The sequence below is a fragment of the Vulpes lagopus genome, chromosome 1 (assembly GCF_018345385.1).
Source record: "Vulpes lagopus strain Blue_001 chromosome 1, ASM1834538v1, whole genome shotgun sequence".
Classification (NCBI taxonomy): domain Eukaryota; kingdom Metazoa; phylum Chordata; class Mammalia; order Carnivora; family Canidae; genus Vulpes; species Vulpes lagopus.
The window spans coordinates 120,949,732-120,965,574 of record NC_054824.1 but is presented as its reverse complement, the minus strand read 5'-3'; the positions used below and the strand labels follow the sequence as shown (position 1 = coordinate 120,965,574).

The 15,843-nt window shown below is 48.2% G+C and overlaps 1 protein-coding gene and 1 long non-coding RNA gene across 2 annotated transcripts in view; one reads left to right on the top strand and one right to left on the bottom strand.

Annotated features, from left to right (window-relative positions):
* The window catches only part of CABLES1 (Cdk5 and Abl enzyme substrate 1), a 119,077-nt gene extending 116,299 nt beyond the window's left edge, over positions 1-2,778 (bottom strand). Inside the window, exon 1 of the mRNA XM_041753429.1 lies at positions 1,700-2,778. Within this exon, the coding sequence (XP_041609363.1) occupies positions 1,700-2,634 (935 nt within the window). The 5' untranslated portion in view covers positions 2,635-2,778. The remainder of the gene's footprint in view (positions 1-1,699) is intronic.
* LOC121489950 lies at positions 2,245-11,781 on the top strand. The gene is made up of 4 exons (XR_005987464.1): positions 2,245-2,359; positions 6,713-8,431; positions 9,654-9,770; positions 10,657-11,781. It is a non-coding gene; the product is annotated as an uncharacterized LOC121489950 (long non-coding RNA).
* Positions 11,782-15,843: the final 4,062 nt, after the last annotated feature.

Below are 15,843 nucleotides of genomic sequence, written 5' to 3'. Positions count from 1 at the left end.
GAGATTAAATTCTGGCTATTATTTTGATCACAAATACTAACACTGGGGCGCCTGGCTGGCTCAGCTGGTGGACCATGCAACTCTCCACCTTAGGGTTCTAAATTCCAGCCCCATGTTGGGTGCAGAGATTACTTAAAAATATAAGTGTGAGGTAATCCAGCTGCTTCTAGCGCAGGAACACATCTGTCTAACCATGAGACACAGGCCAGCCTTGCACACTGGCTTAGAATAACATGTATGTTTAGTACAATTCTTGTCATGACCCCCTGGCCTGGCTGGGCTTAGGCCTGAACTACAGAGTCATTATGAACCAGTGTGTGATATCAAGCGGTAACAGCAAGCTGCCCAGAAGCTGCTGAGTGTGCACCAATCACCCAGAAGGGAATTCCCCTCTTGTGCACTTGCCCACTAGCGGGGAGATGCGTGCTCTGACAAGAAATGCCAGGGCCATACTGTCACCTGTGGCCAGCATCGCTAACTCATCCATGCAAACACCACGCTGCCTCTCCATTTCACGCCCCTCCCTGCAACCATGAGCAATCACACCGTGAGGCTACACATCAGGCAGGGTCAAGATTTCGCCCTGTGGGAAGAAGGAAACTCAAGAGCAAATTTCTGGATGAGCCTGTCTTGTTTTTCCCCATTTGTCCGTTGGGGGAGGAAGTTAAGTTTTCCAATAGGCCACCTTCTTACTTAGGCCAGAAAAAGCCTGAGCTTTTGGGGAGAGCAGTACAGGAGAGAGGCTGTCACAGAAAATGTTCTCCTTCCTCCAAGCCTGCAAAATGTTTCCATTTTAGAAGGGGAAATTAAGGCCCCCAGAGGTTAAAATGACTGAGCCAAGGTGGAGCCCAGGCTATAAGTGACTTCATAGGAGGCCTTATTAACTAACGAGAGGATACTCCCTCCCAGGAATCAGGCCTGCATTTCTCCACTGCTCCCCACTCGCTTCTTTTCCCAACTCGGTCCCGCTCCCTACACAGACCTAATTCCCAACTGTCCTCTGAACATATGTTGACAAACTCCAGCTATTTCCTTCACAATAAGCAAATGTTCATGGTTTTGCTGAGATGCCTAAAACCTGCAGATGACTTAAACTGGCAAATTCGAGCTTTTAACGAGCTCTAGCAAGTTCATCTTGGATGGAAAAAAAAAAAAAAAAAAACCTTCAAGCCCAATTATCCCCAGTCCCCAAACTCGGAAGGCCCGCCCGGTGCTAGGAAATGTAAGGCTCTTCTATTTCTCAGGAAAGCAAAAGGCAGAGTCCCAAGTTTTCCTGGGACACGCAGGCAGCAACTCCCCTCTGCAGGGGTTCGCTGCGAGTCTCCCAGAAGCTCGGGCTCACGCGCGCCGCGCCGCCACCAGCCGCACCTCCGCCGGGCTCCGCGCCCCGCCAAGTCTTGCCTGGCGTGGGGAGCGCGCGCCTCCGGATCCCGACCGGGTTTCTAGAGGTTCGGGATCTCCCTCCTGCAAATGCGAGGTCCGGGGGCGGCTGTGGAACCGACTCCCGCAACTTCCAGCCCGAGCGTGACGCCGCCGCCCCGCGAGGGGGGCTCACGCACACACCTGCGACGCACACGCCCTGCGGCCTCTGCCCCTCTGGTTCGGGATCCCGCAGGGCGCGGCGAAGGCGGGGGCGGCCAGCCCGAGGGGCGCGGGGGAGGGGCGCGGGGGAGGTGCGCGTCGCGCCCTGCACACTCACCGGGACCTCTGCAGCTGCTCCAAGGCGCTGGCGCTGGCCCCCTGGGCCGGCTGCTCCAGGGCGCAGTAGTTCTGCGAAGTCGGCCTGGAGAAGGCGATGGGCAGGATTCCCTGAGTGAACGAGTTGAGGCGACCCCGGCTGCCGCTGCCGCTGCCGCTCCCGGGGGTCCCGGAGCCCAGGAAGGCGGCCGCCGGCACCTGCACGCTGAAAAAGGCATCGTCCTCCTCCAGCTCCTCCCGCCCGGCGGTCCCGGGCCCGTCGGGCAGCTGCGGCGGGGCGCAGGAGGCGGGAGGCGCCGGCCGGGGCGGCTGGGGCTGCTCCCCCGACGCCCGGCCCGCGCCCAGGGGGCTCAGGAAGCCCCGGGGCGCCCCGGGCCCGAGCCCCGCAGCGTGGCCGCCGGGGGCCAGGGGCGGCAGCGGCGCGGGCTGCGGGGGGCAGGGGCCCCATCCCGCCGCCGCCGCCGCCGCCGCCGCCGCCGCCGCCGCCGCCGTGCCCGCCGCGGCGAGCGCGTTGCAGCCGCCCCGCTCGGCGGCGGCGAGCAGGCTGAGCCGAGTCCTCGCGCCGCAGGCGCTGCCGGCGCCGGGCTTGGCCGCGCCGCCCTCCTCGCCGCCGCCCCACTCCTCGTCCTGCAGCGGCGGCCGGCCGTCCAGCGAGATGTTGGTGAGGAAGGAGAGGGCAGCCTGGCGGCGCCGCGGGTCCATGCGCGGCTTCCTGGGGGGCTCGGGCGGCGGCGGCGGCGGCGGCGGGGCCGGCGCGGCAGCCGCGGGCTGGGGCTGGGGCTGGGTCTGGGGCTGGGGCCGGGGCCGGGGCCGGGGCTGCGGCGGCTGCAATCCGCTGGTGCCCGCGGCGTCGGTGCCGGCGCTGCTGCTGCTGCTGCTGCTGCTGCAGGCGGCCGTGCCGGCGGTGGCGGCCGTGGTGGCGGCAGTCGCCGCCATTGTGTCCGTCTGCGGCGATATTTCCGCGATGCCCGGAGAAGCGAGCGGCGCCCGAGTGCTAAGCGGCGAGCGCGAGCGCCGGTGACCCGGGCTGGGCAGGGCGCGGGGCGCGGGCGGCGTGCGCGGCGGCCCGGCCCCCCCGCGGGCGGGCCATGCTCGGCCCTCGGTGCTGCGGCGGCGGACGCGGCCGCCCCGGGCCACGCGCGCGGCTGGCGGCTGGCTGCTGGCTGCCGGCTGCTGGCTGCCGGGTGCCGGCTGAGTCGCGCGCTAGCTCGCCGCCGGCCGGCCGCCGGCTCCAGGTCCGGGTCCGGGTCCGGGTCCGAGCCGTCCCCGCCTCCGCGGCCGCCTCGCGGGCTCCGGCGGCGCGGCCCGGGAGCCCGTATTTATAGGTGCGCGCGCCCTGCGCTCGCGCTCCGGAGCGCTCTTTGCAATAACACGGTATCACGTGTGGGGAATGAAACCTGGGAGGAAAACAAAGCCGCAGGCGGCGGCCGCGGAGGCAGGCGGCGGGAGGAGGAGGAGGAGGAGGAGGAGGAGGAAGGGAAAGCCGAACGGGCGGCGGGGCAGGGGTCCGGCGGCGGCGCAGCGGCCCGAGCTGCCCGCGGGGAGCGCGAGGCTCCAGGGGCGCGCGGGAGCCGGCGGCGGGAGGCGAGCACGTTGTGCCGCGGCGCCCGCCCCGGGAGTTGGGGGCGGCGGTGGTGCGAGCGGAGCCCGGGGGTCGGGGCTTGGGCGTGCGGTCCCGGGGAGCGGTGGGTCCGCAGGGTGGTTACTTGGGGGACGCTGGGATCTGGCCCACGAGCTTGTTAACGGGACCCCGCGCTGCCCCTGGGCGCTGCGAAGTGGGTCCTTATTAATAGTTAGGCGCGGAGGTCCACAGCCTGTCCGTGGACAGCCCCACCTCCAAGCGGTCGCTGAGCTATTACGGTTGTGTCTCGTTCATTCCCAGGCCGAGGGCCGAGGGTACAGCCCCGGGGATAAATGCACACACACCCACACCCACCCACACACACACACACCCACACACCCACACACCCACACCCCTCGGTGCCTAAGAGCCCAGGCGCAGCCGAACGTCTCCTGTATGGGCGGGCTGATGTACGCATCCCCAGTCGATGGTGCTGTCACTTTTCATCTCTTAGCAAAGGCCAACATCAATTTTTACTGTGAGGACCGAGATAAGCTATGATGGCCTCACACCCTTTTCCCCTTGTCACCCTGCACATTTAGTGGATTTTGATCTCTTTTTATCCCATGTAAACTGGGGAAGATATGGACCGCTACTTTCTGTCATTTTTTTTAAATAAACATCCCTTTGGCACCTACCATATCTTAAGATGGGTACCTGCCCAAGGATTCGGTGATGTTCCAGAGCAGCAGACTGGGAGTGGTCAGAGAATGCTGGACCTCGGCCCCAACCCCCAACAAATGCCTGTGTTGGCAGAGGAGTATGTTGGGGCGGGATGGGGGGCGGGGGAGGCACCGGGAGCGATCTGAAAACGAGTACCGGTTTCCCTATGCGTTTGAGATGACTTACCAAATGCACTTTATTAAGCTCTACGACATCTAAGACACCTCTCTTACACTTTTCAGAGGGAGAAGCAATGTGTTTAAGATCAAGGGATTAATTTAATTAAAGGTTTAAATTTAGCCCTGGAACTAATGGGTAACACTACATTGAAATTCCACTCCACTTCAAGTTCAGGAAAGTAAATTGAGTAATGTAGAGCAAATACACCCTGTCCAGAGATGTGCAGCCAACCTGGAGTATATGAGATATGGGTGAGTTTCAGGTTACATTTGCTTAGGACAAACATAGCGTATGACCCTTTGCATATTTTTAGGCATTTTTAGGCATTTTATGCCATTTTTAGGCCTTTTTGAAAAAGTGGAGAATGGGATCTATTTATAGCAGCCTTATATAGCAGCTAAGTCAAAACTCGGTGACCAGCTCTGTGAAATTTCATTAGGAGTTTGATTATTTTGTTTAACTAACTACCTTGAAACTTCCAAGTGGCTTTATTATAATTAATTTAATTTGTGTGACCACTGGTCTGGCTGTGTTAAATGAAAGACACCAACTCTGTTCATGTTAAATACCTGTTTTTTATTACGAAAATGATAAATGTAAATTGCACAGCATTTTGAGAATAAGGTAGGTAAAGAGGAGTTTTAATAAAAAAGCATCACTAACAATCTTTTTTTTTTAAGATTTTATTTATTTATTCATGAGAGACCGAGAGAGAGGAGAGAGAGAGAGGAGAGAGGGGGGCAGAGGGAGAAGGAGGCTCCATGCAGGGAGCCGGTTGTGGGACTCGATCCTGGGTCTCCAAGATCAGGCCCTGGGCTGAAGGCGGCGCTAAGCCGCTGAGCCACCCAGGCTGCCCATCACTAACAATCTCATCTGCTGTGGAGATAACTTCAACTTTTTATTTCTCCTGTGTTTTTAAACAAGTCAAAGCATCCTGTTCGCGTCTTGTGATTTTTGCTTGTTATGTTGTGATCATCTTTTCACTTAGAATTTTCTTTTATAGAATCATTTTAATGATTGCATGATGTTAAGTTCGATGGAGAGATTATAATTATTAAACCTGTACCCTATAATAAATATTTAGGTTGTTTCCATTTTTGCTGTTATAAAGAAAGTGGTGATGACTTCCTTTTTCTAAATCTTGCTGCCATCCACTAATATTTTCTTAGGTTAAATAGATGCTGGGGCAAATGGAGCATCATGTTTTCAAGGCTTCCCATCCAAAGGTTGTTCCAATTTGCTTCTTCACACTCTTGCCAGCAATGTCAATTTTTTCTTCCATCTTCATTTCTTTCTCCATCTCATATAACTCTTTGCCTATTTTCAGTGTCAAACATGCAAACTAATCTCAAATATTTATTAAAGCATCAAATAAGAATCAATATCTTATTTAACCTCCACACTGTTCCTGTGATCGATTCTCTTATATAGGGATCATGAGATACGGTTTATTGTTTACCTACTGTGTGCCAGCCACAGAATATTTCCATGTCCAACTCTTTGCACCCTGCAAGGAGGGGCGGTGGTGTGTTATTCTCAATGTTTTACGGATGAGGCTCAGAAAAATTAAATAATTTGCCCAATGACATCTAGCTCACAGCTGAGCCAGTACACAAACCTGTCATATCCAAAGACCCATACGTGGTCCTGCGCCCTCTGCTGGTGAGGATGTTTTATGGGGAGGTCCATCTCCAGATTTAATCTTATATTTGAACTTAAAAGTCAACTATCATGGAAGCAGTACAAACTTTGGAGGAAGAGGATCTGAGTTTCAAGAGCAACTTCTCCAAGCCAGTTCCCTTTGCAGGTTATCCCAAGGTACAAATGAGACCGATTCAGACGTATTTGTAAACCTTAAAGTACTTTTAAAAATGTAAATTGTTGGGGCACTTGGATGATTCAGTCGGTTAAGCATCTGCCTTCGGTTCAGGTCATGATCTCAGGGTCCTGGGATGGAGCCCAGAGTCCCGCTCCCTGCTTAGTGAGGAGTGTGCATCTCCCTCTCCCTCTGCCCCTCATCCCTGCTTATACATGTGCTTGATCTCTCTCTCTCTCTCTCTCTCTCTCTCTCTCTCTCTCTCTCTCTCTCTCTCCACCCCCCCCTTAAATAAATAAATAAAATCTTTTCTAAAAAAGTCAGTTGTTATTTCTACCAGCACAATCTGCCTACTCCCGGATTTATTCCAAATTCACTTATTTTTCAACTACTTAATCACTAATTAAATATTATTGAGGAACAATGAAACATAGCACCACCTCTCTAGGAAAGGGAAAAAAAAAAAAAAAAAAGCGCAGTCCTTTGCCCTTGTGCCCCCTAGAGCAAAAATAGTGGAAAACAAAGCTAAAGCTCAGGGCACATTTAAATAACAATGGGAGGCAGACTCTGATTAAGTGCTCAAATGAGCAATCCCACTAGTACTGTGAAGGTTATCAGAATATGAGGCAGGACCCTTTTATTTGAAGTGAGGTCGGTCCTGTGGGGGAGGCCTGAGGTAAGAGCCAGAATTTCTTTTTCTTTTTTTTTTTTTTTAAGATTTTATTTATTCACAGGCAGAGGGAGAAGCAGGCTCCATGCTGGGAGACCCATGTGGGACTCGATCCTGGGTCCCCAGGATCACGCCCCAGTCTGAAGGCGGCGCTAAACCGCTGGGCCACCGGGGCTGCCCAAGAGCCAGAATTTCAACTGACCTGGATGCTAAGGAGCAAAGGGAAGGACACTTCAGAGAGAGGAAGTTCTGCATGCAAATTCCTCCCTGGATTTCAAGCAAAGAGGACTAGAACTTGAAATGTAATTCTTGATCTGCCAAGGTGTTTTGTGTTTTGGATACCCCCACCCCCACCCTGTTTCATATTGCCCCTTTTCAGTACCCATTCTGAAAACTTTTTCTGCATGCATCAACTGTTTTGATTGACATGGATGGGAGTCAATTAAAAAAAGAAAGAAAAAGAACCTACAAATAATCACTGACCCTTTAAAAAAAATAATTCTGCAGAACAAGAGGTCTGAAGATTAGCTTAGAGATGACTGTGGATGGCGCTCAGAACAAAGGCCATCTGACACTGTGGAAACAAGGGGCTCCGCTGCCAGCTTAGGTTCTTTCAGACTTGTGCTTTTTGGGGTCCCAGCTTGGGAAGATTATAAACCTTTTGCATGGATTGCTCCATCTGTAAAGGTAGGTTTCATAATATTTTACCTTGCAGAGTTGTGGGGATTCGTGATCATATAAATTATGTAACTAGCAGAGGATCTTAAGTAGGCAGCTATTATTAGAAAAACGCAAAATAAAAAAAGGTACACACAACAAAGACCAGAATATCTTAGGTTCCACGTTTTTGTTGTTTTCACTAGTCCTGCCAGAGAGGCAAGACCACGAGAAACTTCAGATGCCACCTTCAGTTTGGATCAGATTCTATTACTGCATGTTCCATAAAAGCCCAGGCTGCTGCGCACGGCGAGAACTCACACCAGGCTAGTAGGTCTAAAATACAGGCAGAGTGCCTGTGAGAAACTGCTGCTTCCCTTCGTCAAATGAAAGTTCCGTTGCCAAGAGTAAAAGTGGAGAATGCCCAAGACATGGCCCTCAACACCCCGGCTCTTCTCCCTGCAATTACCTTTCCCATGGGGATTCTTTTTCCCCCATGGGGATTTCTGATGGTTTCTCTCGCTTCTCTTGGCCAGGGAGACGGGCAGTGAGTTACGAGAGGTGTCACTGTTTTCCCTTTACAATTTGGCACAGATACTTTAATTTCCTTCCTTAATTTCTCCAGGACATCTGAGACCAAATGCAACATCTAAATTAGACTTGACTAGAAGCTCAGATATTTAAAGAAGAATTGAAGTCAGTGAGTACATAGAGTCGCGTATAGCAGATCATAAAAGGTGACTTACTCATGGTCCTCATCTCAGTATTTACTAAATGCCAATCCCATGCTAGGTTCTGTGTTAGGCTCTGTGAATACCAAGGAGAACGGAGTGTGATCCTGTCCTGGAGCCCTCAAACTAATGGCAAAGAAAGCTAAGTCCATATTGTCACCGAAAATGCATCAGTATTTGAAAGAAAGAGCTGTAGGCATGGAGTTCAGCTAAACCCCAGCATACCTCCTAAAACAGAGGTTATTTCAGCCTTTGCCCCTACCACCAGCCACTTAAGACACCCTCATCTTCCTACACAGGAGATGCCCAGGGAAGATGCACTCCTGCGACTTCCTGCCATAGTGCGATCCTTCAAGTCTCCTTGTCATGCATGAAGTCCTGCCCTTCCCTCCGTGGTTGGTACCTCCAGACCCTGCCACTGTCCACACCTAGGCCCACATAGGAGCATTTTGCCTCCAGACCCCTCACACTATGTGGAGGACAGAGGGAGAATGGTATTTTACTACAGTCCCTGCCTCGGATGATGTAGGGCCTCCAGGCTTTTATAACTTCTATGAGAAACTGAGAAACATAGGTGATGGGGCACGTCCTTAGACTGTATGAATAGTCACATAAGCCTGTGTTACTAATTTATTAAGGGCAATAGTTCAAGCCAAGAATGGATTTAGATATCTCATTAATCTGGAGAGATGTGTTTCAGTAAAACCCTTCCTCATATCCACAATGTTTTTAGGGTAGATATCCAAAGACAATAGTGCAAATGTCTTTACTCTTCAAATTCCTCTGATCCATCAGGAATCCATCAGGAATCCATCAGGAATGAAGCTAAGGAGAAGGGAGAGCCATCTAGGGTGAAGTGGCCGATCCCACAAACATAACAGGAGGAGGCCACAGCCAAAGGACACAGGCTTGAATTTGTAGATCCCAACTCTCTCACTAACCCCATGACCCCTGGGCCTCAGCTTCTCCATCTCAAGGCAAAAGCAAGTCCTACCTACCTTACCTGTGCGGGTTAGAGCCAGGGCATGTGTAAAACATTTCCCAAGTGTCTAGCACATAGTGGATGATTGTGAGTGGTGGCTGTGTGTGTCTTTCTACAAGGAACCCCAGAGAGGCATGCTATTGAGCAAGTGGGCAGAGGACATGATAGAAATCTGGCATCAGACTGTGTTAGGTAAATACATTTCAGATGCTTCCATGAGATGTCCTCAGTCTTCCAGCAGGGCATTGTTCATGCCCATAATGCCACCCATCATCCAACTGAGGAGTTCTTATGGTATTAGTATTTTAAAGAAAAAAAAAAATCAATGCATTATCTTTGTTGTAGTACCTTTATACTTAAATCATAGCAAACTCTTCATTTCATTTTCTTTGAAATTAAACCATTTTGAAAAAAATTATACTGGTATGCATGCACAGCTAGCTCATGAACAAAGAAGAAAGCACTTCTCCTGTAATCACAGCTGCTAAACATGCAACAGACATACGGCCTGCGAGCACAGGCCTCGGATGAAGGCTCCTCTAAACTCTGAATAAACAGGCAGGCCTACAGAGCTCTCTGTCCCCCCCCCCCAACCCCCATAACAGCATTATTTTATAGTGTTTGCATTTCCTTAGGTCATTGTCACATCAGACTGGGTTGGATGTGCCCAGATTCTGGGAGAAACAGCACCCCTTTGCCTGCCACTGGGAAGTTCAGCTGGGCCGATTGGTGATCCATGGTAACCTTGACTGGTAAGTGCGCAAATGACATGAAGAGAAGACTCACAGAAGGTGAAATGCTAATGCCTGGCAATCCCTCGAAAGAAGGACGATTAATGGTGCTCCTGGGTGGCTCAGTCCATTTAGCATCTAACTCTTGGTTTTGGCTCAGGTCAGGATCTCAGGGTCCTGGGATGAAGACCCAAGTCGTTGTTGTCTGGCCTCTGCACTCAGCGGGGTGTCTGCTGGAGATTATCTCCTTCTCCTTCTTTCTCCTCTGGTCCTCCCCTCTGCGTGTACTCTCTCTTTCTCTCAAATAAATTAATAAAATCTTTCAAAAAGAAAAAGAAAGAAGGAAAGAGAAAGCACGGAAGCAAGGAAGGAAGAAAGACAGATGATTAAGAGTAATAGACACTCATACTGCTGGTGGTGTCGATTGGAACAACCTTTCTGGAAAGTCCGGTAGCAATATGTATGAAGAGCTTTAAAAAGTTCATGATAGGGGATCCCTGGGTGGCTCAGCGGTTTAGCGCCTGCCTTTAGCCCAGGGAGTGATCCTGGAGTCCCGGGATCGAGTCCTGTGTCGGACTCCTGCGTGGAGCCTGCTTCTCCCTCTGCTTGTGTCTATCACAAATAAATAAATAAAATCTTAAAAAAAAAAAAGTTCATGATAGAGAGCATGAGCTTTGGGGTCATACTGGCTAGGTTAAATTTTGCCCCCACTATGATGCTTTGAGCATATAGAGCATGTAACTGATTTGTACTTCAGTGTTGTCATATGTGAAATGGGAATAATATCTACTTTTTAACATTGTTATGAGGATTCAGTGCACTAACAGTACAGTAAATGCTTGGTACATGGTAAGCACCCCAGAAATGTGTTGTTGCTTTTTGTTTTATTATTATTTTTTTCTTTTAGGTAGGCTCCACACCCAATGTGGGGCTTGATCTCAGGACCCTGAGATGAAGAATTGCATGCTCTTCCAACTAAGCCAGCCAGGCTCCCAGTAATGTAGTTAATGTAATAATCCTCAGAAGCTATTGAGAAACAAGGTCAAAGATTTATGCACAAAAATATTCATTGCAGCATTATTTTACATAAAGGAAACTTGAAAAAAGTAGCCCTAAATGTGAACATTGGAAACACTAAGTAAATTATGGTTTACTCAAACAATGGGATACTGTGCCTCTATTTTTGAAAAGATTATCTTTACTGAGCTTTCTTAATGACATGAACAATGTTTTTTTTTTAAATAATGCTAACCAAATAAAGCAGAATAGAAACTAGAGAGATCACAGTATTTCAACTTTGTAAACAATGAATGGAATTATTGTTTTAAATACTAATATGTATCTAAAGGCTACATTGTGACCAGAGTTAAATCACTGGCCAGCAGGATTATGGTGATTTTTATTTGCTTGTTTTGTTTATCTAAGTATAAATAAGCGTGTGGTCATTGTAGGAACTGTGCCTCTCAATTAACAATTTTTAAAAATATTTTTAAATGCGTGGAAATAAATTCTGGAATAAAATGTGCCCAAACAAATGGTAGAATTATTGGGGACTTTTTTCTGTTTCTTTATGGATATTAAGTGGCATCTAGCTTTCTCTGCTGTTGTTGAGTAGGATGCAGATGAAGGAAATGCCTTTTGGTAAGGGGGCTGAGAATGAATGAAGGATAAGAAAGGAAAGGACTTTTTGGATGTGACTGGGAATGAGTACACTGGCCAGAACGGTTACATTGAAAGAATTGTAGCAGTGAATAGTGGGATATAAGATTGAAAAACACAAGAGAGGGATCCCTGGGTGGCGCAGCGGTTTAGCGCCTGCCTTTGGCCCAGGGCGCGATCCTAGAGACCCGGGATCGAATCCCGTGTCGGGCTCCCGGTGCATGGAACCTGCTTCTCCCTCTGCCTCTCTCTCTCTCTCTCTGTGTGACTATCATAAATAAAAACAAATTAAAAAAAAAGAAAAACAGAATATAGGGGCCACATCATGAAACCCTTGAATCTAAAATAAGTAATTTGAGGGGCGCCTGGCTGGTTCAGTGAGCAGAGCATGTGACTCTTGATTTCAGAGTTGTGAGTCTTAGCCCCAAGTTGGGTGTAGAGATTACTTAAAAATAAAATCTTCTTTCTTTAAGATTTTATTTATTTATTCATGAAAGACACACAGAGAGAGAAGCAGAGACACAGGCAGAGGGAGAAGTAGACTCTGTGCAAGGAGCCCAATGTGGGACTCAATCCCGGATCCCAGGATCACGCCCTGAGCTGAAGGCAGATGTTCAATCACTGAGCCACCCAGGTGTTCCAAAAATAAAATCTTAAAAATAAATAAATAAGATAAAATAAGGAATTTGAGCCTATAGGTAGTAGAGAGCCATAGATGATTTTCTTAAAAATTTATTTATTTATTTGACAGAGACAGAGCACAAGCAGGGGAAGCAATAGGAAGAAGGAGAGGGAGAAGCAAGCACCTCCCACCCCCACGACCCCCACCCCGGCAGAGAGCCTGTTGCTGGGCTCCATCCCAGGACCAGGATCAAGACCTGACCCAAAAACAGACGCTTAACTGACTGAGCCACCCAGACACCCCCATAGATGATTTTTAAACAAGAAGTAACATGTCAAGAGCCAAATGGACAGAGCATTAATTTGGCAAATGTGCATTTGGGGTTGAACAGAGAGTCTAAAGGAGTGAAGAGGGATATTTATTCATTCTTCCATTTATATGTTTATTGAGCTGCTCTATGCCATGCTTTCTGCTAGGCACTCAAAGTGAGGCAAAGTCCCAGACCTTAAAGAGTTAACAACCTGCTGAGAAAATTGGGGAAATAGAGCAAAAGGAACAAGAGTGGGTTCCCTTTTACATGCAAGCCCTGAAATAGTCGTTTCTACATGCTAGTTTATTGAATTCTCAGCACAGCCCTGCTGTTTATCCTGCCTGATGGATAAAGACACAGGCTCAGAAAAGTTAAGCATGGTGACGTGCCTCTGATCACACAGCTGATCCCTGCATAGTTCCTTCTCTAATATCTCAGGGTGGAGATCTGCGTCAGCAGGGAACAGCCAAATCCTAGAGGTCAAGGAAACCCCACAGAGAAGGTGATATTTGAACTTGGACTCTAGTGTACATGTGAGAAGGGACATTTTGGGTCATGCAAAGGCACGGGGGCAATGTTAGGACTCTATTACAACAGGCAGTAAGGCTTGGGATTGGCAGAGACAATGGAAAAGTAGGGTCAAGTGCACGAGACATTAAGGAGAAACTGGCTTCCAGATTTCCAACAGCAGGGGGATGGGGTGCAGCTGTAATTCGTGAAAGAACCAAGAGTACTCTAGGGAGAAGAGAACACGTGAGAGGGGAAAATGCAGGCTAAATTTTGGCATGAGTTCTTGTCCTACACCATCACACAGTGGCCTCATGGAAAGGCTAAGGTCTTATTTTTCTTTCTATTTTTTTTTAAAGATTATTTATTTATTTGAGAGAGAGTACAAGCGGTGGGGAGGGTCAGAGAGGGAGGGAGAGGCAGACTCCCCACTAAGCAGGAAGCCCAACAGGAGACTCAATCCCAGGACCCTGGGACCATGACTTGAGCCAAAGGCAGATGCTTAACTGACTGAGCCACCCAGGTGCCCTAAGATCTTATGTTTCTAAATCACAAGTTGTTTTTTTTTTTTTGTCTTTATCCCACTGAAAGGGAAGTAGGCATTGAGTTGGTACGGGCACAGTCATGTGGTTACAGATGGGCTCACAGGGTGCATGGCTGGCAACACTCACCACTGGAGCCCCTAGGCCAGCCAAGATCACGCACTCTATTTGCCCTTTGAGGCATAATTCAAAGCTGAAATAGCTTTCTGGCCCCAATTTGTGATACACCCGAGTGAACACTTGGGAAACAAACCTTTCTAGGATCAGGCCTAGTTCAGCCATTTCCTAGGATCCCTTTGATTGCAGATGACAGAAACCCTATCAACACAGCTTAAGGAGAATTTGTTCTAAAGATATAGGAAAGTCTCAAGGGAAATAGGGTAGGAGCTAAAGCCCAGCCAGGCACACAGAGAAGCTTGGACATGAATGCCTGGGGACTTGCCCTCTCCTGCCTGGTAACCTCGAGTGCCTGATTCCCGCTCATTTCCCTCTATAGATTAGGTTCTTCTGCCTCCCTCCATGGGCAAGAGAGAAGCAGGTGCTCCAAAGCAGGACATTTCTTTGACATCCTCTTTTTAACTTAAAAATATACGAACTATGGGAATTTAGCATGTGATAAAACTGACATCTCAAATCAGTAAAGAAAATTAAATTGTTTAGTCAATGATGGTGGGACAACTGGGTTGCTAGATGGGAAGGAAAAAAAAAAAAAATCCAGGGCACCTGGTGGCTCAGTGGTTGAGCAACTGCCTTTGGCTTAGGTCATGATCCCAGGCTCTGGGATTGAGTACCATATCAAGCTCCCCACAGGGAGTCGGCTTCTCCCTCTCTGCCTCTCTCTGTGTCTCTCATGAATAAATAAATAAAATCTATAAAAAAGAAAAGAACCCTCACAGTTTATACCAGATTCAGTTCCCAACAGAAGAAAGATTTAACTGCAAAAAAAAAAAAAAAAAAGAAAAAGAAAAAGAAAAGAAAAAAGAAACCATGAAAGTACTTAAGAAAAGTACTAGGAACTCAGAACACACATTCACAGTTTGCTTAGTTCAGCAGGGCAACTCCAGCACCTAAAGCAGTGCTTGGCACAGTCAGACCTCAGTACATCGTTGGAGGCATGAATTAATGAGCAAATATTTTTTTAATCATCTCAGGTAGGAGAGAAGCCTCTCTAAGAATGAGGGTAGAAAAAACTCAGAAGCTATAAAAGCAAAGGTAAATCCAGCTACCAAAAAAAAAAAAATTACAAGTAACTATATGGGGGGGAGGGGGTTAGGGAAGGGCCAAACTAAATCAAAAGACAAACATACTGAAGGGAAATATTTGTAATTCAAATCACAAAAGGTACCTTTCCTAAATATTGAAAGAAATTCCTGGGACACCTGGGTGGCTCAGCAGTTGAGCGGCTGTCTTCAGCTCAGGGCATGATCCTGGGACAGGATTGAGTCCCACATCCAGCTCCTTGTGGGGAGCCTGCTTCTCCCTCTGCCTGTGTGTGTCTCTCTCTCTCTCTCTCTCATGAATAAATGAATAAAATCTTTTTTAAAAAATCCTAAATACTGACAAAAAAGTCAACAATCTAATTGAAAAATGGGCAAATGATATGAAAAAATATTCCTAGAATAAGAAATACCAATGGATCACAAATATTAAAAAAGAGAGAGGGATCCCTGGGCAGCTCAGCAGTTTAGTGCCTGACTTCAGCCCAAGGCGTGGTCCTGGGGTCCTGGGATCGAGTCCCGCATTGGGCTCCCTGCATGGAGTCTGCTTCTCCCTCTGCCTGTGTCTCTGCCTCTCTCTCTCTCTCTCTCTCTCTGTATCTCTCATGAATAAATAAATAAAATCTTAAAAAAAAATACTCAAGTTTCTACATAATTTAAGAAAAGCAAATAAAAACTCTAGTGAGATACAAGTTTTTACACATCAGACTGGCCAAGGCCAGAAAGTTTGAGAACACATTATTGTCTATTGTATATTGGCTAAGGGATGAGGAAACAGAGACTCTGATATAGTAGAGATTGGAAAAGCTCTTCTGGGGGCAGCTGGACCCTACCACATACCCTGTGATTCACGTCTAGGAAGTCTTCTGTAGATATGCTAACATATGTACAGATGAAGAATATTCCAGGTCATATTTGTTGAGGTATTGTTTATACAAGGAAACTACTAGAAATAGCCATCATCAGACTGGTTAAGAAACTCTGGCACATCCATACAGTGAGATACTGTGCAGCTGTTAAAATAATGACATAATTCTTTATGAACATGCTATGAAAAGGCCTCCAAGATGTAGTGTTATCTAAAAAGAGAAAGTTGCAGAGTAGTGTGTGTTTTATGTTATCATTTGTACTACACAAAACAAAACAACAACCATGTACATAAGCACTTACTTGTATTACCTATAGATAATCTCCTGGAGGATTCCCAGGAACCTGGGAATGCTAGTTGCCTCCTGGG